At 35.2% G+C, this 25,292-nt stretch overlaps 1 protein-coding gene across 1 annotated transcript in view; it reads right to left on the bottom strand.

The window, feature by feature from the left end:
- The window catches only part of LOC129207266 (formin), a 142,010-nt gene that overhangs the window by 37,684 nt on the left and 79,034 nt on the right, over positions 1–25,292 (bottom strand). The window contains exons 9-13 of the mRNA XM_054827950.1: positions 23,991–24,120; positions 22,419–22,565; positions 18,968–19,027; positions 16,659–16,779; positions 2,379–2,471 (exon numbers count right to left, since the gene is read on the bottom strand). Coding sequence (XP_054683925.1) covers positions 2,379–2,471; positions 16,659–16,779; positions 18,968–19,027; positions 22,419–22,565; positions 23,991–24,120 — 551 coding nt within the window. The remainder of the gene's footprint in view (positions 1–2,378; positions 2,472–16,658; positions 16,780–18,967; positions 19,028–22,418; positions 22,566–23,990; positions 24,121–25,292) is intronic.

The following is a 25,292-nucleotide window of genomic DNA, read 5'->3' as shown; positions in this document are numbered from 1 at the left end:
AATCTTCTTCCAAGATCAACTGGGCATTTTTACCATATTCCATTCACCAGAAAACAGGGTAGCTCAGCTTTGCAGGAGAAACCAAGTACTGTGTTGCCTTTATTTTTGGGGACCGTGGTGATACGCATTTGCTATTCTTTCTGCTGGTTTTAGCTGGGGTGGAGTTAACCTTCTTCACAGCAGCTCGTATGGTGCCGTGTATTGGATTTGTGACCAAAACGGTGTTGATAACACACCCATGTTTTAGCTATTGCTGAACAGTGCTTGCACAGCATCAAGACCTTCTCTATTTCTAATGCCCACCCCCAGAATATAGACTGGGGGTGCACAAGAAGTTGGGAGGGGCCACAGCTGGGACAGCTGACCCCAGCTGACCAAAGGGATAACCCAAACCATATGACATCGTGCTTAGCAATAAAACTGGGGAAAGAAGGAGGAAAGGGTGAGGAAGTTCAGAGTTATGGTGTTTGTCTTCCCATGTAGTGGTTATGTGTGATGGAGCCCTGCTTTCCTGGGGATGGCTCAACACCTGCCTGCCCATGGGAAGTGGGGAATGAATTCCTGGTTTTGCTTTGCTTGTGCACATAGCTTTTGCTTTCCCTATTAAATTGTCTTTATATCAACCCATGAGTGTTCTCTCTCCTACTCTTCCAACCCTCTTTCCCACCCCAGTGAGAGGGAGTGAGCGAGCAGCTGTGTGGTGCTTAGCTCCCTGCCAGACTAACCACAACCGTCCTCACGAGATCCAGGGTGTAATAAGAATTACAGAACCTGTGATACGATCGTGGAAGACACCATTTGATTACGGTCTTGGCAAGAACTGGGCAAAATTGAATTATCTATACCTGAGTCTACCATTTTGACTGCTCTGCTCTGATGCATTTGTGGCCAGTAGTGAGGAAAGCATACAGACCATTCATTTCTGAGCTGCTCTAACAGGGTAATTCATACAGTACCATGAATCAATTAATCTATAAAAGATATAATTACACTGATCTGCTACAAGACTTTGGGAAGTAAGACCAAGCAGCATGCTGGAGATCATAATGGTTCTGTAGAAATATACATAGTATTACCTCAATCTTGATGTTATTGCTAAACGTAAGTGAAAATTTCCAGTTTAAGTTGGAAAGACAATACAACTGTCCTACAGTGACATAAAGATTTCCATTATAATTTTTTTGTTTTACAAGTTCTGTGGCAAGAAATCTGCAGCTTTAATACTGTCCACATACACTTGCAACTAAAAGAAAAAAACATATCAGGTAAATATATCCATTGAGCTCCATGGCCTGGGAGAAGGGTGATGAAGAGTCTTCGTTTATTTAACAATACAATTTAACAGGGACTGCTACTTTTAAAGCATCTTGTTTTCACTTATCAAAGTATTTAATAAGATAGCCTCATGAAATAAAGTTATTAAAAAGACATTAGGGCAAACTTTACAAAAAGGATTAAGTTAATTCAGAAATTATTACAACAATCTGAATAATCACTAGTAGTAAGTAAACATTCTGCATGGATTAGTAGATTCAGATAGTTCACTTGACTTCTCAGACAGCAAACTGTTAAACTGTTCATGATTTATGTGAGAAATACTAGCCCTTTGGTAATATTTAATTCTTAAAAATTCTTAATATAGTAATCAGAAATGCAGCACATACTCCGTTTACCCAAATAGTCTGTACACCTACAACCTGGGGGGAAAAGAAATAATCTTTTCCCCTATATATTTTGCACAGCTCCAGAGACAATGGTGTGGGCAGAAGCAGGTGACTGGGAATCACAGTCTGGGAAACAGGTGAGAGCAGGACTGCTCTTTTCAACAACAGCAACCTGTGTTTACATCACCATTTTGAACTGATGATCACATTGTACTTTGGATCTCACCCCCGTTGTCTCCAGCCTCTACCCTGGTAAATCACATCCTTACGCATATTTCTACAAGACAAAATCTTTAAATCTGAATTCATCAGCCCACACTATCTATAAAAGATGCCATTACTTCACGCATATATGCGGACTTTCTCCAGAAAGGTATTTTTCATTCTAGTCTTTTATAAACTTGAAGCTTTATATTCACTCTGATAAATTTGGTCCATGATATTTTTCATTTTGCCTACAAGTATTTATAAAGAACAAAGCAGAAAATACTCAGTAGGAAATGGGTGAGATCAAGGGAAAAATTACCTTTGACAAGTGATGTCCAAGACCTGTGTAACCATTACAAACATATATTAGGCACATTAGGAACATAATCCATAACAGACAGTAGGAATTTTCAGAGGCAACAGATATTTAATGCAGCTTACATTATGCATAACTTTGGAAACCACTACACTATTTGCCAAAAAAATTTTTTTTACAAATGTGGTTACCTTTCTGGAAGAATTCCTCCAATTTCTCCTTGAAGGGCTGGAGATGCTCTTCAGAAGACTCTCTGCAAACTAACTTCATCTGCTTTTCAGAGGCTACAAAAAGAAGTTGAGAGACATTTGTGGCAGAATCTGTTTACCAGAAGTAGATGTCAACACTCTAGAAGCCTATATCTAAATTAGTCACCTAGATGTACTTTAGAGGAAATCGAAACAAATAAGCACTAAGGAATCCAGCAATTACATTAAAATAAAAAATACCAACACTGGTCTAGCATACCAAATAGAAAAAATTATACTTGTTTAAAGAGTGGAATTTGTCTTTCGTAATGACTTTGTCCTAAAACTCCAGCTGTGTGCTGAGAATTGTCACTAACACAGCGTGCCTCACACACAAATTCTAGATGGCGTTTAAAGCTCCAAACTTTGTGTCTGTGGTGAGTGGAGGATGCCTTGTATCTGGAATGATTTTAATCAGTCAGTGCCAGGCATCCTATACTCAACCATTTTTCCTAACACAGATGCAAGAATTCAGCTTTACTTAAGTATTCAAATTCCAGGCTATGACATGAAATAGTAGAAGTCTGTAAGAAAGTTAACTTAGATCTAACTGCAATTCGTTTACTATTTAATCTATTTTAAGACCCGATGCCATGCCAATTTCTAAAAACTCCAGGTTATTCACCAATTTTAACATTCCTAGAACATCTAGTAGCCTTTGTAGATTCCAGCATTTCACATTAAAGATGCAACGAGACTGTTAGAAATCAAAATGCAATTACGTTCCAATTAGCAACTGGATTTATGAACTACTATAAGATTTTTTTTTTCCACAACTCTTCATCCCCAAGAAGCTAAATTTTTAGATGGAAATTTATTTTGGAGTTAAACCCAAGAGTTACAGTTTGGCTGCATGAAACATATTCACACCATATTGCTACCACCATTATATAATTCAACTTATCGCAGCAAAAGTTAATACAAAACTGTGGAAACAGAAGTTGAGAATTCGTAATTAAAATGTCATATTAATGTAAGTTTGCAGTGCAGTGAAAAAAGGTTGAAAACAGATGCATACATTGTATTGTACAACTGGTAGTGTGCCTATAATACTCTTGGACCACCAGGACTTACTAAAAAACCCCCAGTTTTTCAATTAATTAAGAAACACATTTGGACAGTTGTTGTTACAGAAAAATACTGAAAAGATACCTGATGTCTCCTAAGTGTATATTTTAATTTAGCATCCCTCCACAACTCATGTAGGTCGTGGACTATGACATTAGTGGGGAGCTCCAGAGCTTATGTAAAATGGCCTTGGCTACAGTCTGAGTTTATCTTTAATCTCTAGTCTTGCAACCCGCAGCGTAAGACAGACCTTTGAAACGGTTCAGAGGAAAGTTAATGGATATTTGTTTGCATGCCAGATAGTAGGCAGAATGGAGCATTAATTTAAACATAACAGATTGGGAAAGAAAGTCGTTTATTAGGTGCTGAGCTATGTGTCTTTAATAAATTAAATTAAGCAAAACAAATCAGAAACCAGGCAAGTTTATATGACTTTTAAAGATTATTTTCTTATGATACATGTCTCTTACCATTAAAAATCTGAACTTTCCATGACTGTTATCAGACACTGAATGAAATTTATGTATACTCAACATTTATGTTTGTAGAATTAGAAGGAGATTTCTACAGCTATTGAAGCAAATTATAACACTTTGGAAGAAGATGGACACATTAGAATTGTATGGTGGAAAAAATCTAGCAAAATAACTGAGTATTGTTAAGATTCTGGCTGGAAGTTTGAACAAAGTAGCAGCTACAGGTTCATGGTTTTTCTTTGTGTTTAAAAAAACTGCAGAAAATTATATAAGACAATATTTAGAAACTTGTTTAGATGCATATAAAATGACAAAAGTGTAAAAGTACACATTGTTTTGGGCATTTGGTAAACAGTGACTATAGAATGCACATGATTACTACAATCATGTAAGGTTGCAATGATTACAAGCCAAAAAATATTTTTTAATAATCTTAAATAAATTTGTGTAAATATATACAGAGGTAGATTTCTATGAATATGTATCATAATAATAGCCTGGTAGCTCTGGTAGTAGCTAAACATACTCTAACATACTCTAGAAAGGTGTTTTCCCAAACATATGGTGTTGCTAATGCATTGTCTGGAGTATTGAAAGCTTCCTAGATATTTCCTACAAGCTTTAATAACACAAGATTTAGAAAAGTTACTCAGATATGTCCCATGTAAATATTTAAATGACTAAGACTAGAATGAATTGTTTCTAAAATAAAAACATATATAAACCCCCTTCTATATATATATATATATTTTTAAAATAAAGATGACTGACATTAACCTTAATCAGATGACAAAAGCTACAGGAAAATATGGACAAGAAGAAGTACCAGCATACAGAGAAAAAGTTGATTTGGATAGTGAATTCTTAAGAAGAATCCTAACATCCTTAACAAGAAGATTAACATTTGGAATGAGGGGAGAGGAAGAGTAAGAAGAAAGGCACAGAAGAGAAGAGCAAATGAGGCAGATGACATAGAATAAGTGAATCAGGGGTGCTGATTAAAACTCTAAAAGTTTGAGACAAGATGAAATGAGATGAGCTACCAGTTTGCATTGCTTAAGTCATCTTGAAACAATGAAACTGAAAGAGACAAAAGACGTCAAGTAAATGCTGGCAGACTCTAAGAATTTACATTATTGGAAAGCCTTAAAAAGAGACCTTTGGACGATTCTCTCTGCTGATGATATTTAGCTAGAGATATCTATCTAAAACTAAAATCTATCAGTTGACTTCCTGAAGTCTTTTCAGATAACTGCCAAAATAGGCTGAAGGGCTCTGAGAAAGTTTTAGCTTTCAGTTAAAGGAATCAAGGACAAGGGTGATGAAGTGAAAAATCTGTTAATCACAAAAGCAATGTATTTGCCCTATACTGCTTAATCCTCCTTCAACTGACTCTGAATTTAGGTTACACTTCTCTCAATAACCTATACTTTTGGACCACAAACAAACAAAAAGGTATCTGGGCAACTGAAGGTTAATGAATTCTATTTAAAGACAACTGTATTGAAATATTTGGGAAAAATGTCAATTTATTTACTTGCTCACATTAAAAATAAGACACTTCACATAGGTATGGAGTCACTGGCTGAAGGCAGTTCCACTTCAGCTGGAACTGCAGTCTCAAAAATTTTATACTCCTGCTGAAATCTCTCCGGTCTCGGTCTTCCCTTCAATAATGGATTGTCCTATGCAGAATAATGATTCATTGTTCAATACCTCTAAGAAAATGATGGCTAGGACCACCAACCAGATGTATCTTTTAGGCTGAAGAACCTTGGAGCATCATCAAATTTGCCTGGGGATAGATATGGCAAAGACCAGTGGCAGTGTGTTCAAAGGAATCACAAATCAGATACAAATAAAGACATACTTGGAAGAGGAAAAGATTTTCATGACAGGGCTAAATCAAAGGTTTTGATTAAAATGGCAGTTGTAATTCTACATATTAAAGTCAGCTGATCTTTGTCAATCTAGATTTGTAGTAATGGTGAAAGGCTACCATATGACTCTATGACCAGCCTCAGTTCTACACAACATAAGATAAAGGTTTCTGGTAACTAATATTACATAAGTTCGGGTGATTTTTGGTTTTGTTTTCTCAAAAATTTACTTTAAATATATTGTTTAAAAAAAATAAAATTACCAAGTCATACCAAACATTATATTAAAATTTAAACTGAAAAGTCCTGTTCCATCAGTTGCTCTGATTTTCTTTGCTACAAATGCTGTAACGTGGAAGGGAAGATTATATGATTTTTTTATATTTTGTTCTCATATTCACTACAATAGAAACCCTTTCCTTCTAAAAATAAAATTATTTTAGCAAGGTTTTTTTAGAATGACTCTGAGGTATTATGTATTCCTTCTTTGAAATAAATTCTGAAAAGTTCCTTTCTGAAAAAAATTTCTGTCTGAAATTCTGAGGAATCTGAAGGAATTCTGAGGAACCTGACAGCTAGCACACCACATGTACACTTCTCCTCTCATCATCTCATTCCAGAATAATCATATGAGAAAATAAACAACCTGTTTCATCATTACTGAGTTCAAACAGATGCAAATTCTCCATTACTGTAACAAACTTTTAGTTCATTTTCTTGGTATGCATTGTATGTTAGTGAAATTAAATGTAATATGCTACTTTGAAAATTGTTTATTTCTAAATGAGCTATTGCAAAAAAAAGAAAATAAGAGTGTGCAATAGTATTTGAAAGCCCTTACAAATTGTTGGATGTACATCATGCTTCACCCACTGCAAATCTTGGCCACAGAAATGGAAACCATTAGCAAAACATTAAAACAAAGCTGGAAACTGCTGATTATCAGTTTGCCACTGTCTTCAGATTTAATGCAGTACTTGGCTCAAAAAGTTCTTTAAAAATCCCCAATATAAGTGAAAATATTTACAAAATAGAATGTTTCTCACTTAATGCCTATTGGGCAATAGTCTTTTAAAACTCCACAGACACTTGTAAATCTGTCAAAAGAATCACTGCCCATAAACAAACTTTCACGTAAAGAGCATTTCAGTGTCAATCAGACAGGATTTGGAATTTTTTAAGCACCATTTTTAAAGTAAACGCAAAACCAGAAATAGTTTAATGTTGATAAAAGTGAATTACTAACTATCTACTCACCAGAACCCACCAGTAGCAGTTACAGGAATCATCCTGACAGTGAAACCAAGTATCAACACCGTGAATTCCTATAAACCTGTCACTGACACTATCCCCCGTGAGTTATGCCACTGTGAAAGCTCCAAAACGTCGTGCCCGTCCCCCCGCCACCCCGGCTGTTCGGAGCCCGGCAGGTTATACTGCTACGCTTGCTGGTTTACTTTCTTGTTGTAATGCAGGCTTATCTTTGACAGGAGCGTTGCTATTTGATAATTCTTTTTCACATCCTTTCTGTTCTGTTGTTTTAGAACCTTTTCTGCTTCAAAGGAGATTTGAAACCACAGCGCTAATGAATTCAATGTAGCACTAAATAACCCCAAATTTCTGTATGAGAGGATCCATGATTTTTTACAGTGCAGAAGCCTGTTACACTACTTGGGCCTATATACCCAAACAAGAATCTAATGAACTTCAGATAAAATGCATAAATTTAAATCATGCAGCAAGTGCTACTTAACTTCCTCATGATTCAGTTTGTTTGGGTTTGCTTTATTACATTTTCTTACTTGCAAACAACTTTCCAAGTTAAACAACAAGTTACAGGAGATGCACGTTTACCTGTTGGACGCTGTTGCAGGATTTGATTATATTCTCTTGTTAGTACATGCAACTTAGATACATATTTACTGCGGGTATGCCCGTAAGAATGTTAGCTTTATTACAATCCATTATAGCTGTGCCATCTACAGCTCTCGTGCTTATTTATAATCTTGCAAGTAAATGTTTCTTTTCAGACAGAATTTTAAATAAATGTGGAGAAGAAGGGAAGAGATTTATCTTGGTTCCTTTGGAGTACAGTATAAGAATTTTGACAACTTCTAACTGCAAATGGTTATGCTGTTACTGACCCAGAAAAGTTTCAGAGACCGTATTTTTTTTGCGTTTTTAGACACACATTGATAATCCGTACAAATCTCAATGACGGCAACAGAGAAAGGTTCAAGCACTCGCACCCTGGCTAGAGCTGGGGTGACTAATACAGAAGCCTCTGAACCAGCTAGAGAGGGAAATGCCATGAGGTGGGGTGTGAGGTTTTCTGAGACAAAAATATCTGAGAAAAACGTAGAAGAGGATCAAATTGTGGCGGTACTCTATTCTCAAGCATCGTTTTTATTGTTTTAAATAAAGGTCAACAATTTAATGCAAAAAAATGTTAGCACACATAAAACTAAATACACCGTTACATTACTAAATACATTTATGTAGTTACTGTTCTGTGAAGTTATTTTCAGCTAATTTAGAAGAAGAAACGTGCTTCTATGCACAATTATTTTCTTCCCTCATTAATAATTCGGTTTTCTTAAAAAGCCATTCCAGAGGATAGAAGCTAACCTGTAAAACTTTAAACAGTCCGATCTTTGTCTGGCTGAAAGAAATTTTCCTTGTGACACAGAGAAACCAGTATCTGTTTAGGTGCTCAAGCTCTCACGTGTAAATGAGACAGGACAACGTTTCAGTGATAAGTGCTAAGCTGTGGAAAGTGCAATAATTGAATTAGTGGCATACGAAACACGCTGTAAAGTTCACCTGTTCTACTGGAGTTTTAATGGCAGCTGAGAGGCAGTCATCTTGACAATTCTCACGAGTTTGATTGGATATTCTGGCTTTTTCTTTCAGATTTAAGATTTGTGAGTGGTTTTTGTTTATTTCTTTTACGTTTAATAACATTTTGAACTTTTACAGTATGCGATGGCATGCAGAGGAACTGTCAGACACATATTAGTTTCCAGTAACCTAAAAGAAAAATTTTTTTTGCTCCTCGTTTTGTCAAAGGGTATCAACATTTTATATAAATCTTTTAAAACCCTTTCTGCTAAGATTGTTTCCTAAGAATACATTTAACAAAATGAACAAAGATTGCTAGTAAAACTAAATATTTTTCACACCATAGCAACATATCTGAGACTCTGGTTAATGTATTCTCCCTGAAATGGTAGTTTACATTCAGCGCGCCCTTCAGCAGAGGAGCATACTGCAAGGGACGGAACAGCACATAGGAATGAATATAATGACTAAACCCTCATGATTTTCCAGTCGAGTTTGTAAGATTCCTTAAGAGATGCCAGCGCACATTATTAGTAGAAAGTTTTGGTTTAGTGTCAAGATCGAAACATACGGACCTCCACGCATCATTAAGATCCGTCAGAAGTGTAGAAATGCGCGCTAGCAGAACCCGCTGAGAAAGCAGAACATTTCCCTTCTGTCTGAACACTACAAAAAATGAATATTTTGAAATTGAAGAGTCTTGTCTGGCTAACTTAGAGGAGGACAAAATTTTTCAGAAGCAATAATAATAATATTTTTAATCAGATGAGCTTAAGATTTTTACACTGCTAGGAAAAATAAAGACCTTTCAAACACAGGAACACATTATTACTTAGCGTACTGAACAAGGCATTACATAGAAGAGAATTGCTGGGCAATGGCTGAAATACTATGTTTATGAGCTGAAATTGTAGAGGCCAGAGAAGCGATCTCCTGTTTCCCTCCGTACTGCTCGATCTCTGATTTTCTGTGCAAGACAGATCATAAAGTGCCACCTAATTAATTCTTCTACCAAGTTTATGGCTTTGGTTCAGCTAGAGCATCCTGCTTAGATTTAAAATAATGTAAATTCATAAACTACCTACAGTATCAGCAGGAACGCTTCTGAAAGTGCTAATTAGCCTCACTACTCCTAATTTGTATACCACTGTCTGAATTAACGTACTTTCAATCTTTGATCATTGGCAGTAAATACCTAAGCGACCGCCTCACTTCTAGCAGAAATCTGCTTTTTCCTTTTACTGTATGCTCCCTCAAAGAGGAAATGCTGATGAGATCCACAAATATGAAGTCACTGTTCCTCCCAACACTAGCATTACACATTCTCCAAACGACATCATTCATTATCCATCATCCACACTGATAGGGACAATATTCCTCCTGTTCCCAGATGTACACTACCTGCTCCCAGGTGTATACTACATAGCTATGCAACTAATGCTTAACACACACCCGCACCTACATACATTTATTTATTTATTTATATACAAGGGCATACAGAAAAGTGCACCAAAAAAATCATAACTGCAGTATTTGCAGGAGTCTTCGCATTTGGAGAATTATTTTTAACAATAAATTTCTGAAGATTCTTTAGCCAAAGAAAAAATATAAAAGAAAAAAAAAATAACAGCATGCCATTGTTTAACCAACAGAAAGCTTTCTCTCTCGCCTTTGTGCACACATGCAGACAGCTGCTTCCAGGGAATAAACTCTTCTAAAACATCATTGCTTTGCTCCTCTATTATATTTCTGAATCTTATTAAAACCATTCCATACAATTCTCTACTATCACAAACTAGAAAATCTAATGGAATTTTAAGAAATGATCCACTTAGGAAAATTTTCACTTAATGTATTCACATATGAACATTACCAATGGAACACAGTCAAAATGTTAGTTTTATTGTAAAATAGAATCCAGTGCACATATACAAAATGTGTTTTTTAATGCCTGTGTTGTATCTTTGCCAAATCAAAACAAACTGAAATGTATCTCATCCTGCTGAGGCAAGAGACTGTTCGACTAGAGGTCAGAAAACTCTGAGAAGGAAAAGAGTGTCGTTTTGTCAACTCCTGAAAATAAAATAACTGTTCCTGTACGAAGCTGACCTTTGCGCTTCTCCTTACGCCTTTATATATCACGTAAATGCTGGACAATGCAAAAATATAGCAATACTTACCAGGTACAAAACAATGTGCTCCATTTGTGCTACTGTCTAAAGAAATAAGACATGCGCCTCTTTGGCTCCTCATGTTCCACCAGCCAGTTCTAATTTCTATTTGCCTGCACTTCCAAAATGTTGAGGTGAATTTTGAAATTTAAATGTATAATTAACATGAGGAAAATTAAAGTGACTAGTTCCTGGAAAGTATCTTACAACTTCTCTGCTCCTGCTAGGAAAATTTTTCTAGAATATGTGTGTGACTCAGATGTCTAAATCCCACTTTTAAATTTAAATTAGACTAAGGTTTCAAATGATTGAAAATATTTTAGAAAAAGGCCTTTGATACTCTTTTGAATACTATCCTCCTGTAATGAATAAACAATCACCTTTTACTGAGAAATATCTATTGATCCAACAAATTATTCACAAAATTAACACTCAAACTGATATAGTATTTGGAATTTTCATGATGTGATCCCATAACCTTACTGTCTATAAAGCAAACAATAGACAAAACCTCTCAACCTTGTCGTCATTGCCCTACTGATAATTATTGTATCATGATTATACTAAAACTCTATTCCATCAAACAGACTTTATCTAAGTCCATATTAGGTATGAGGTAAGTATATAATTCCATGTGAATAAACAATAATATGTTCAATTAATTTCTCCATCTGTGCTTACACAAAAATCCAACAAAAGCTGAAAATATCCCAATTAATTCATTGAAAACATCAATTAATCTCTAGAACAAAAATAGTTTACAGTTAATTGGTGGACATTTTGTTGCAAAAACCTTTAACTCAGTTTGAAGTCTCTGATGGTAACACACACATTTAAGAATTTTAAATTAACTTCTTGTGAATAACACTGATTAAACTTTTCTGCTTTTGTATATCTCCCTATTGGTAAATATATTCCCTTATAATCCTTGATAAAAGTAGATGTTGTTCAGGATTTTAAATCAGGAAAATCAGAGTTTTAGTCTTAAATAAGCATGAGCTAATTAATTTTTTATTTTTGCAGCTTCCTCCTTGTCTCTATTTATAGTGATGGTGGCTGCAACAATCAAGAATGAGCGACCCTTTTCAATTTCCACCCTTTTCTCATTTCTAAATTCTCTTCCATTCTTACCTTAATTTTCTTACACACATCTGCTTTGCAATATAATGTAATACAGAGCTCCCCGAAGAGGCACTGAAGGAGAGCAACGTAGATGCAACAGTTTAGCCTGGTCTAGTCAGCCATGCTAAGAGACAGGGTTAATTAGCTACGATGCTGGTATCGGCACAGCAACACCATGCTAGTCACATCCAGAACACTACATCTGTTTCTATGAAAAAGAATATATATGTATCTGAAAATATATGTATACACACATAGTCATCTCTGAAAAAGAATATATATATTGTCATGCTGCCATTTGAGAATGAAAATAAAATGAAGCACTGGAAGAAGAGGCAGAGGAAGCCAGGTACGTTCAGCCTGGTGAAAAGCAAGCTAACTGGGGATCCAGTTTTTCACTTCAACTATCTAGCAAATAGCTACAGAGAAGATGCAGCCAGACTTTTCTCAGAAATGCACATCTAAAGAAAAAGGAGTAACAGTCACAAGTTGCAGCACAGGAAATTCTCACAAGGGATAAGGAAAAATATTCAAGAGAGTGATTCAGCACTGGAAAAGGCGCCCAGCGAGGTGTTGGAATTTCCATCCTTAGATTCAAAATTGAGCTGGCAAAGGCCTTGTACAACCTGATCTAAATATGAAGTTAGTCCTGCTCAAAGGCTTTGGACCACAGGACCTCCAGAGGTACCTTCCAACCAAACAACTTACTTACATTTCTCTATGATTTTAAGATACTTGTAATGCTTCTGTATGAAAACCAATGTGAAAACAGCCAATGTAACATTGTCATTTCTCATTTTTTCATGCATAGTTTTACTTGCTTCCCTTTTAATCTTTTATAAGGGTTATACAATTTTACAGGATTGGGTTGGCATAAGCTGATGTTTTGATGAAGTTCCACTACTTAAATGTGGAAAAGCTGGGGTTAAGATACTTATGCAAGATATAGATCTGTCAACAATTAGGTTAAGAGGCCCCCAGTTTGAAACCATGTCTCCTGGAGTACTGAAATCCAGCTGATTATTACAGGGAGCTGATCCACAAAGTCTTGTTTCTATTTTAGATGAAATTATTTCCTTTCAGTCATGTATGTGTGTGTGCAAACACCTACATAAATACTCTTATACACTTAGTTAAGTTAGTAAAACTTTAAAACATATATACAGTACTGAAAAAAATAGTATGAAAATGGCAACTAATATCTCTACTGGTGGTCCTGAAAGAAGGTGAAAGCAAAAGGTATGTGGATTTTCAATGGGATCAGAATGTTACAATCTCATAGGAAATTTAATTAATTATGAGAAATAAAGGTGTGACTCTTGAAAGCATTCAGAGCGGACCTACCCTGGTTTCCCTTTTTAACCATTCAATAAATATTTTTGCTCTTTCAGTTGTTAAGGTCAAGAATACTAAGAAGTTATAATGGACGTTACAGTAAATGATGCAAGGAATCTAATATTGCTTTCTTTTGACTAATGGAACAGCATTTTAAAATTTTACATTACAAAGAAGAGCAATGAGTATGACAGATGGAAACAATTTACAGTGTAACTAATTTTGAATAATTAAGATTGTTCAACATTGGAGAGAGGTGAATAAAAGGTTTATGGTAAAACTTATACAAGTCTATCATGCTTTGGTAAAGTGGTTTTCTTTCTAAAAATCTTCTTACGATGACACATTTCAAATATTCTGTGCTTATTCCAGAAGAATACCAATCAGGTGGCATTGTCCAGACTAGAAGGGAAATCACGTTTGGTCATAGGGAAAGGAAAAAGTGGAAATCATTGCCCTAGACAAGGAATAAGATATCTTACAATCTTAAAAGTATGGATACAAAGCAAAACCTTTTTTTCCTGTAAATACAAAGATTAGCTGGAAAGCTAATCCATACCTGTGAAACAAATAAATGTATCTGCTTAGGCTACTATGTAATATTTGAAAACCTTGGAAATACACAGACTATACAGACATGGAGTGAAAACCTGAGCTTACAGAAAACTTTGCTTTTTCCTGTGACTTGGAAGTGGAACCAGATTTCACACTAAAATTTTCACCTCACTAGTTAATATTGCATTCTTTTGCACTTCTTTCCCTTTAAACACCTATATTAAGTGCATATTCTTGTTTATCATTCTTTTTAACCTAAAAATGCTCGTGATTACAAAGTTTGTTCTGGAATATGTGCTAAAAACCTGTTGGATTAAGGTTCTTCAAAAATTCGTTTGAATTTTTGTGCCAATCCCTTTAGTCTAAAGTTAGTCTGTCCCTTTAAAGTCTAATCTGAAATACTTCAAAATAGCAAATTGTATGGAACTCAATCTGTTTATCTGAAAAGGATGAAAGGGTTTGTGCTCCATCTAGATTTGAGCTTTCGGTTCCACAGTGTCTAGGTATTTCAAACCAGAGGTTTACACCATTAAGACATGCCACTCATGATAACTCAATCTTTCCTATGTTAATATCCGTGCTAGAAAGATAAATGAATGCCTTGATAAACTAGAAAAAATATTTTTAAATACTGAATGACAACTATTATGAAAAGCGTCTATCAAAATTGCCATTTCGGGCACAAGAGGTGATATTTATCTTTTTTGTTTTTTTAATCATTCTGCACAAATCTCAGGAAAAAAGTCACTAACAGGAACATTAGTTCATTCACTACTGACACACAAGAAAACCCCTCTTTCATTTATTACCTTTATCTCATCCCACCTCCAAGGTAATCTGTTTAAGACTACCTTCGCCAACCACACTGTGAAATAAATCCAACGTACCCTATAACACAGGCAGCCCCAGTTAATATTGTTCAAATTATTTACATCTGAAGGGCCGCGCCTGTCTGGATAGCTGGGCCCGACGCTTCTCTGGACTTGGTTTCTGCTACTCACATCTGTTTCAGCTTTAGACTTTCACTGGTATTCTGCCAGCAGCCACAACTTTTTAATGGCTACAATAAACTACAGAGACTCATCAAATCTTTGTTGTACGTGTTAAAATTATAACCTCTTCAATTAAAATTTTGATTTAAAAATAAACTACAGCATTATCTGAAGACAAAAAAATTCGAAAGGTAATGTATGAAAGAGATAAAACATTTTTATATGAGTGATTCTTTCCTTGTTTAAATATAAGAGAAACTAATCACATGAATGCTTGTTAGAATTCTGCCGCATATTTCTAAGTGATAAAATACATCTGAAACATTTCCACAACCTTTTTTGTTTCACATCTCTGCTGTCATTAACTTTATATGTTAATTGGTTTGGCTGGGTTTCAAATACATCTTTCAACGAAGAATTACGAAAACAACCTCAACAGAACAATTTTTCTAGATTTTCTATAAATACCTAAGAAAATTTATTTTAGAAAAAAGAAATGTGATTATAAGAAAGCTGCAGTTTTTATTTTACGAGTTAGTTAAAGTGTTTAGCTTTCCCTACTTGCTGTCTGTGTCTTTGCAACGTAGAACAAATATGATGTGAATGCCACAGCCTCAGTGCAGATCCTGCAAGACTAAGATGCATGACAGCAGGACTACAAGCTGAAAAAGTACAAGATCAAACACAGATCATGTTTCTGCACAAACTAGCCCAAAAGAGGGCAGGCCAAGGGGTTTACAGGGCCAAGCGATGAGAGGAGATAGAGCACTCACTCATGCCCGGGTCGAACAAACAACAACCGATACTTTCCTACCACACTTAACCTTTGAAACCATCCGAAGGATGGCAGTGACCTAATGCAGCAATTTCTAACTGTAAGGATAAATTATTTTGTAACGGTTTTCACTGAATTAGATTGGGAAAAAAAAAAAAAATCAGAGTTCAACTCTGATTCTAAAAGGACTCTTCCATTTTGATGCAGAGATGTAAATGTAAATGAAGAAGTTTTTGTAAGCTTTTATGCAGATTCTCTCCAAAACTCTATTTTCTACAGAAAACTGCTTCAGTAAAAGTAGCAACTTTTCCTTAACAAAAAAAGTCAGGCTTAAAATATTCAGTCATCATTTGCTGGATTTAGTTTAGAAAGTCACATGAAGCACAAAATAAAAACGAAACTGCTTGGAACACTTAGAGAGCAACCCTTCCTACTTTATTTCCACTCAGTACCTTGATTGATAGATGAGTTGGGTTTCTGAGCCCCTCTTTATAATAAACATTTTTAAATGTTTATTTTATGTCCCAGGGTGAAAATATTTTGAACTGGAGCTTTCCATTTCCCTTTGCTGTGCCTTGGCAAGCTGTGTTTTATTTCTACATTAATAGTATTCAACTCTTTCTTGTAGCTGTTAAATTGTTGTTATACAAGTTCTGAAGAAAGTATTTATGTTATGGAACTAGCAGATATCTACAGTTAAACACACGGTTCTGGAGAAGCCAGAGGAAAATTCACACATAGCTAAAGAAAATTTCAGAAACATTTCTGCAGGGGCCTTTCGATTGTAAAAGGGAACATTACTTTTCAGTATCTTTACTTTCATTTTTATTAAGTCATGAATTTGAATTTTTTTTCCTTTTTAATTTATGTGAGTAATTTGTGCCACAGTGTAAAAACTCCAAATGAATCAACACTATAAACCTAATTAGCAATAAGAAAACCTCATAAAGGTCACATTTTAAATGGCACTTTGTTGTTCGCAGAACAAATGTGAAAGTTCCCAGTTACCTTCTAGATCTCTCTTCAGTTTCCTTAAGTCTTTTATTAGGTCTTCAAACTTAACTTGGGAGGCCTGGAAAAAATCCTGTGGTTCTGGTAAAGGAAAAATACTCTTGTCTGTTCCTGCTTCCTAAACAAACAAACAAACAAACAGGCCACTATGAAAATTAAATGCATTCGCAGTGAAATAAATTACTTTTTTTGAAATGTCGTCTATGAAACACTATTATAAAAGCGCAAAAAGAATATATTTTAAATCATTCTTGCTGAAACAACATATATATCATTTAAGCTGAAATCCTGACCATTCTGAGTGTTGAAACTTCCTTTTAGATGTTGTAAAGCAAACTGTGCTCAATTTAAACTACGAAACAGCACTGAGCTCACAACATTTCAGTTCATTTTATATCAATAAAGGTTTAGATAAGGGATTAGAAGTTTCTTAAAAACAGATAACACGAATGCCTATTTTAATGCAACAAGTGATCTTATGCCAAAAGTTTGTGGTTTCACTCTCTCTCAATTCATTAAATATACACAGACATTATAAGCATTAATTGAAAACAATATTTATATATTGCCTCAAGTATTTTATACAGATAAAAATATACAGTTGAAGGTTTATGTGGCTAAATAAATCACATGTCTGTATGGAACTCCTAAGTATATACCTTATTTTTAGCACAGTAAGAAAAAAAAAATCAGAAGTAAAACAAAACAAAACCTTACAAGGTTCAAAGCAATATCTCCAGTGGAAATTTAACAAGTATATAAATGGCATTAACATGGCATTAACATGACATTGCTGTGTATAAGCATATACTAGTGAGTTTAAAATACTACCTGTGCACAGATTTCAGTCTGTAATAAAGGAAAACCCACAGGTTGGAGAACTAATTGTTTTGTGAGCAAGGAAAAAATAATTTTATTATTATAAAGATATAAACGTTTGGGGGGGGGGGGGAGGGGGAAGTACAACAGATGACATTTACATTGTGTGCATTTCCCAAGGAAGATAAGCTGGTTTGTTTTACAAAATTCCCTGAAGTAAAATTACAGTATAGTAGAATGTTTGCAGAAATATTGAATACAAATAAATGAATTAGAAAGCATTAGTTTCAGCATTATTAAAAAAGGAGAAAAGAATATATATGTCAATACCCTGAGAACTGAGAAACATTACAGGCTGGACAAAATTGCTTTTGTTATAAGGCTTTTTACAAGATGGGTCCTTAGGTTAAAGTAATGACACTTTATTTCCCTGTTAAAAAAAGAAAAAGAAAAAGAAAGAAAGAAAAAAAAAGAAAGAAAAAAAAAAAGAAAACAAGCACAGAACTACCTGTCTGCTATTTTTTTAATCTCATCTACAGCTCAGCCCCAGGAGCTGTTCCACCGTCTCCTGACATACAGATCCTCCACTGTTAGAAATCATAGAATCATGGAGTGGTTTGGGTTGGAAGGGGACCGTTAAAGATGATCTAGTCTAACCCCCCCCCGCCATGGGCAGGGAAATGTCTTCACTTTGTCTTCACTTACTTTAGTCTTACTACTAGAAAAAATACTCATGACTACTACGTCATCAATTCAACATGCTCACATAAGGATTAAAAAAAAAAAAGAAAAAAAATAATTGTTTATATTCAACCAGACAGAGGGCCTGGTTACAGTAGTCTTCGATTCACAGACTAGGTAAAGGCATCTTCTTAATCTCAAGAATAAGCAATTACATACTTAAAATCAATTAATAGTGACATTTTCATTTAAAAGACAATAGTTCAAATTTTCCACTCAAAAACTGTGGGCACTGGTGGTACCTATCAAAAAGCCTCGTAAATGTAACTCACTCCAAGCAGCAGCCGCACCTCTTCCCACATTTTCAACCTCCAACTTCATCCCCACCACCTGACTCACCCATCTTAAAATCCCAACCTGTCCTTGCGTTCTGTCACGAGAGAGAAATCCCGCCTCTGTCTTCCATTATTACCACGTGACAAGAAGCTTTACAGCGTTCCAGTAAGCGGGACGCAGGAAGACAGGGCTGGAGTGACCACCTGTCCGGTCTACGACAGTCACAGGCAATTGCCCGCAGCGGGCAGTTCAACAGTTAACGTAAAATGTTCCAAAGCCTTCTCGGAAAACCTGTAGCAAATTTCAGACGTATTGAGGTCCACGACTATTATAAGAAAGCAACAGAAATGGATTTTCTTTTTCCATCAGAGCTACTGTGTTCAGATTTTAAAAAGCTAATATAACCCCTTTTGCAATTTCTTAAAGAAACCTACTTTTGGAGAGGCTGATACAGCAAATACATCTTTTACCTTATCACAATGGCGTAGGTAATATATCACGACATAATCCACAAGATTAATACCATTATCCTAGGAAAAAATAAATATATTATTAAAAACGTATGCGATTAACACTGTTCCAAGAGAGCGAAAATTTATTTCAGAATCAAAATATGTTACTATTTTATACTGCTGTGAGGAATAGGACTCGCAATGTCTTCAGCCCTAGAATTACTGAGCAAAAAGTCAATCTTTTATAACATAGGCTTGATCGTACCACCACAGGAGCTAGAGCTGCTTTTGGTTCTAAATACCAGGTAAGAAATATGCACTGGGAGAAGCTTTCCTTGTATTTTTTTAATAATACAAGGCGTTACTAAATAATAATATTAACTTGAATAATAATATTAATTAAGAATATTATTCTTGAATATAATATTAACTAAATATTACAGTCACCTCGGATATATCAAGGTGAATTGAATTTCTTGATTCCTCTAGTCTTATTTCATCTATAATGAAGATCTGAGAGAGGCATAGATATTTTTCTTATTTTACTCCCAATATAACTAACAAGTATATTTCATGCCCTGTTGCCATTTAAATATGAATTTCAATACTCAATTTGTGGAATCAACATTTCCACGGTCTTGCATACAACAACTGTACACAACATCATTTTATTTTGTTACGTGTCATTGAGTTGGCGTAGGCCAGATGAACTAAAGGAAAAGTGTAAAACTGCAACTTCTACATTACAGGGTTCCATTCAATAACACAAAAGAATCATAATATAGGGAATTATATCTGGAATGTCTATGAAGATTATTTTGGATGCGTTTTCATATTGTATATTGACAGATATCGGGGCAAACATTTGTATATCGTGAGCAATGCCTGATTTCCCGTACAGAGCTGCCTCACCTATATTAGAGCTGTGCAGCACATTATATTTTATTCATATCATACACCAGCAAAATTCTTGACCAAGCAAGTCATTGCTGTCATGCAGACAAAGCCACGCGGCTTGTATGACGGTTTTAGAAGACATTGCTGGCAGGTCATGTGACAAAATGGAACTGAGGTGACTTGTGAACATTTGATTACCTTTTTAGAGAAAAATACATCTATTATTCTATTTTCCATATGCTAAACTATCAAACCTATTACTTTGGTTTAAAGAGTATTTGCAGAAGACAGAAGACAGAGATTTTGAAGCGGTGAGCTACATTATTAAAAAAAAAATCTCTACATTGAGTAACTTTCTCATCTAACAACAAATGACTTTTATGTGAAATAAGGGATACTTATCATTGACTCTTTACCTCAGCTCTTGGAATTGAGCTTACCTAGATGTAATATTGCTTGCTGGCAATTCCCAAAAAGGAAATTGCGGGACATAGGAAGGATACCTTAGTGTTCAAATATACAAGACCCTGCATTCTTCTTCCTTGCAAATGTGGTCTACCAATTATCTCTGAGGTTTTGTGTCTGCCTGTAGCAGCTGGCCCCTTTGAGTTTTTATGCCTTTTGGAGACTAGTCTAAACTAATAATATATTTATTTTGGCTACTGGGAAACTGTAAATACTGTAATTTTTTAGCTTGTTTTGCTAAGGAACAAGTCTTATGCAATTATACTGTACATCTGTCACTCCTTTTCATAACTCATAATTTTGTAACGTGCTGGCTAAATTCAGCCAAATTGGAAAGTCCCAGAGATAATTAAATTCTTACAAGTTTATGGTTAGATAAAAAAGCGAGACTAAAATTAATACTTCTGCTGAGAAAAGTCAGGCAAAGCTCAGTTTTACATTCTTCTGCACGGCAGCTGCCCAACCAATGAACACCTGAGTACTGGGAAATTTGGCCTGGTTCTAGTTTAGCTGCAGCTTGTACTGTGTCTTGCCCATGGAGCAGGACTGGAAGAAAAGTGGTCATTGGGAACAGCTGAAACATTGCAGTGAAAAGGAAAGTAAAAATTAGAACCATAGCCTCTTCCAATACTTGATAATAATTTCAGTGAAGAAATTTTTCTAATATCCAATCTAAACCTCCCCTGGTGCAACTTGAGGCCGTTCCTCTCATCCTATCACTTGTTACTTGGGAGACGAGACCGACACCCCCTTGCTACACCCTCCTTTCAGGTAGTTGTAGAGAGTGATGAGGTCTCCCCTCAGCCTCCTCTTTTCCAGGCTGAACAACCCCAGTTCCCCCAGCTGCTCCTCATAAGACTTGTGCTCTAGAGCCTTCACCAGCTTCATTGCTCTTCTTTGGACACGCTCCAGCACCTCAAAGTCTTTAGGAAACAAAGGACTCAAATCAATTGGAAAAACTTTCATTAGTACAGTTGCTCACTGAACAATTCATCAAACGTGTTTTTAGACTTTGTTAATGACGGTATTCACAAGTAAAATAAAAAGCTCCCTTGACCTACTGCTTTCCTGACGTTGCCTGTCTCATAAATGCACTCCTACGTACATGAAGCATAACTGGGAACAAAAGCTTAAGAGCTACCTTTCTTATAGTTCAAGACAGCACATCGGAAAAGAGGAAGAACATGAAAGAATAAGTTTTTTCCTCACCCTCCAAATCTGCACCAGCATCAGCAGAAAATACATCCTATTCTTTGCTGCTTCATATATCCATGTGATGTCTAGGTATGCTTTGGCAAAGAACGACTTTAAGCAGTGTTTCCATTGCCTACATTATCTAGCACCTCCTCCCCTGCCCTACTGAAATAAGGAACAAAGTAACCTCATCTCAGAATGTGTCCAGAGTTTGTTTGAGCCTGACTTTGATCCTAGCATGACTAATCAAAAACGTGCTAGTGGTTCTCAATTTTTGACAAAATAATTTATTGCCATCTATGAGCATTTTCTCGTTCATATCATTCAGAATTCATGCCCTACATCCATTTAACTGTCAATTCAAAAGAAAGACTGAAAATATCTTGTTGGGTCTGACACATCTCTTCGAAGAGGATTAAAATCCTGTATATTATATGTTTATGTCCTTTACGTATAATTCCTTAGTATATATGCTACACTGAATTTTTACTGATATTTTGTTTTTAAACCTGACTTTTAGAACATTTTACTCACATAGAGCTACCTTAACTTTAAGACCAAGAAAAAAGAATGGGGACATTTACTGGAGAAGACTTCAGCAGTCTGTGCTCTCTCACTTCTCTCTAACCTCTTGTAATTAAGTACCTACTAGTAAGAGAGACACACAGAAGTTCTCACATAAGACAACTATCCTGGTAGTACTGAGTAGGAGAAATTGGAGATTATGGAAATATGCACATGTGCAGGAGAAAGAGGTGAAAAGTTGGGAGAAAAAAACCCCCAAAATGGTACAAAATGCCTTGCTCTTTCAAGCAAGAATGGTAAGAAATAAGAAAGGATTAACTTTTGACAGATGACGGAACAAAAAACGATCACTTGAGAAAAATTATCTTAATTAAAAATTAGTACTTACTCTGCTTTTGACATCCTTTAGTTTGGGGAGTATTTCCAAACCAAATCCATCAGCTTGACCTCGGGTCCTATTCCCGCCATTCATGTAATTTCCAAAAGCCAGAATCAAACCTAAAATTTCCTTTATGCTTGTCATGTTCAGCAAAGCCTGGAAAATGGATACTAGTCTATAACTTCCATTGGCACAAAAATTCTAATCACTAATATAAAAAACCCCTTTTTAAATTTCATTTTTTAATTTTATATTTTTAATTTTATTTTTATTTTTTTTTTAAATTTTATTTTTGCTAGAGGTTTTGTTTCTTGTCTGTTTTCACCCCTGTAGGGAAAGGAAGCTAAAATTGGTACAAGAATCAAACATTTAAGAGAAGCATTTATTTGACTGTATCCACCTAAGATACTATGTTTAACTTAATCCATACAAAGCAAATTATATGGCATCATATACTATGTAGATGACAAAAAAGATTAATGGAAGAAGATTACTAAACATTCTTAGCAGCCTTTAAAAATCTTACAGACAAGGTGGTTTATCAGGAGTTTACATAATAGACAGTCAAATGGAGATGTGCTGGGTTTGCTGCCACTATGTTAGACTCGGACTGTCATATTCAGTCTGCTTCTCATTGGTCCTGGCGCTCTGAAAATTCACATTTCTGAATCCATTCTTAATGCAAATATACCAGCAGTAAGGACTAAATTACTATGCCTCAAACCAGAAAAGAAATCCAGAAATACAGTGAAGAACTAATAAATTATTTTAATTTAAATATAAAGACATCTATCTTGACAATCGAGAATCTGAGACCACGGGCCTAATTCTTAACCATGTAGCCCTTATACTACCCATTGGATAAACCAGTAGTAGTGTCAGCTCCTCATAAGTAAACTGAGGGCAATATCACTTTCCCTATCTCATACAGAAATAATTCCTTATTTATGTCTCCTTTGGACAGGAAACACTAACTAACTAATTTTATTGTTAGAATATGCAAAGAAATCCAAAGGGGTAGAGCATGGGTACTTCGTGGCAGCAAATTTAACCAAAAGCTAATCTTCAAATTGGAAAAAAAAATTCAAACGCTGTCCTGGCCTGGACGCTATACCTTTAGGTCACTTTTTATTCTTATTTCATTCTACTTTTCTATATAGAAATGTATAGATATTAGGGGAAAGTAATAAGCTAATGAACATGACAGGCATCTGTTGCTGATGGCATCAACAGTGATATGCAAAAAAGTAAGTTTGCAAGGCCCTGTACTAAGCTAGTCTGATATTTAAATTCTGTTTTATGGAGATTATCTACTACCCTACTTAATGCGCAAAGTAATAAAAATCTGCCATTCAAATAAAAATATATTTTCCTATGTAGAGCACGGGGCATCACACTCGACTCGCCTTACCTCTTTCCTCCTCGTTTTGTTCTTATAAGCAGCTAAAAGATTCAATATATTTTTATTTTCCTGAAAAGCCAATGATTAGTCTTCAGGTTCATCACTTACAGTAAAAAAAAAAGAAGCATGAATATTCTAAAACACATTTATGTTTTTATTTGGCTTTCACTAGGACTTACCTTGGAAACACGAGTTATGATATCAACTTTCCGGTGCACTGATGTTATTCCTTCAGAGAAAACTGACTGGAAGATAATACACTGAGCTCGTTCTGTGAAGTTTGGGATCTGAGATAACTCATATAAAAATCTGTGGAAAAAAAAGAATATTAATAAATCTTTATATTTCTTATCTGTGGGGTACATAATGGATTAAAGCTGTAGTATCATGAAATATACATGCAGTCTTTCCTACTTTGAATCAAATAAGACAGAATTTATAATTGTTATATTCTTTATCCTCAATGTGTTAAGAAATCCTATTAAAATCCAGAAAAAGGCAAGACAATTATTATCACATTAATCCATTAACCCAGCATCACAGCTGCATAGCAATAAATAGAAGAACCACAAACCTAGATCATAGGGTAAAAAAAAAAAAAAAAAGAAAAAGAAAAGAAAAGAGCTAGAGAAACACTATTTACTTTTTTCATTCATGTGTTTTTACTTCCTTTAAAAATGTGCCCAGCAATACGTAACTCAATATATTCCTACAAAGTTATTTCATCATATAAAATATCTGCCAAGAAATTTCTTCTGATGCTCGGCCTCAATTTTCTTTTACTAATTTGCACCACACTTCCAATTATATAGCAGCATGTTTTATGGTAATGCACCTAGCCGTGTATTTAGCTCTAAACCACTTGCAGATTATATCTCTCTCCAGTCTTTGTTCAGCAAAGTTGCTAACTTTTTATCTTCTCTTTATCTGTCCTCATATACATATACTTTCCTCATGAGTGTATTCCAGCTTTCTTCCTTTAACTCTTTGCTAAATAAAAATAAATAGAAGCACATTCAACAACTCCAGTTCGGATATCATAAAATGAAAGCATCCCAAAGGCATGAGTAATTCCTCCCTTTTCTCTCCTTCAGTTTAAAATGCGAGAGCTTGGCTAAATAACAGAAGAAACTTTAGCATTTCTTATAATAACAGGGCTTGCATAACGTGCTTTGAGACTTTTAAGCCTCGGATTTCAGTGATGCACATGCTTTCCTGAAATCCGGAAACAGGCTGTCTTTTGCTCCAATATCACTTTAGAAACATTCTTCTAATCTCCTGTCTATGGATATCCTGAGATATCCTTTAACACAATTGCCATAAAGATTTTGCTGCCTCACTGAATTATGGGAAATTCTATGAACCATTATTAGCTTGAATTCTTATCAAATTTATTTTAATTATTTAAGCCAATACATCTGATTTCTCCAAATTATTTCTTTTTCATAATAATTAATATCACTGTCTTCAAATCCACTTTA

Source organism: Grus americana, chromosome 5 (genome assembly GCF_028858705.1).
Source record: "Grus americana isolate bGruAme1 chromosome 5, bGruAme1.mat, whole genome shotgun sequence".
Classification (NCBI taxonomy): Eukaryota; Metazoa; Chordata; class Aves; order Gruiformes; family Gruidae; genus Grus; species Grus americana.
Note: the sequence above shows the minus strand (reverse complement) of the source record. Positions and strands in the feature narration are given on the sequence as shown.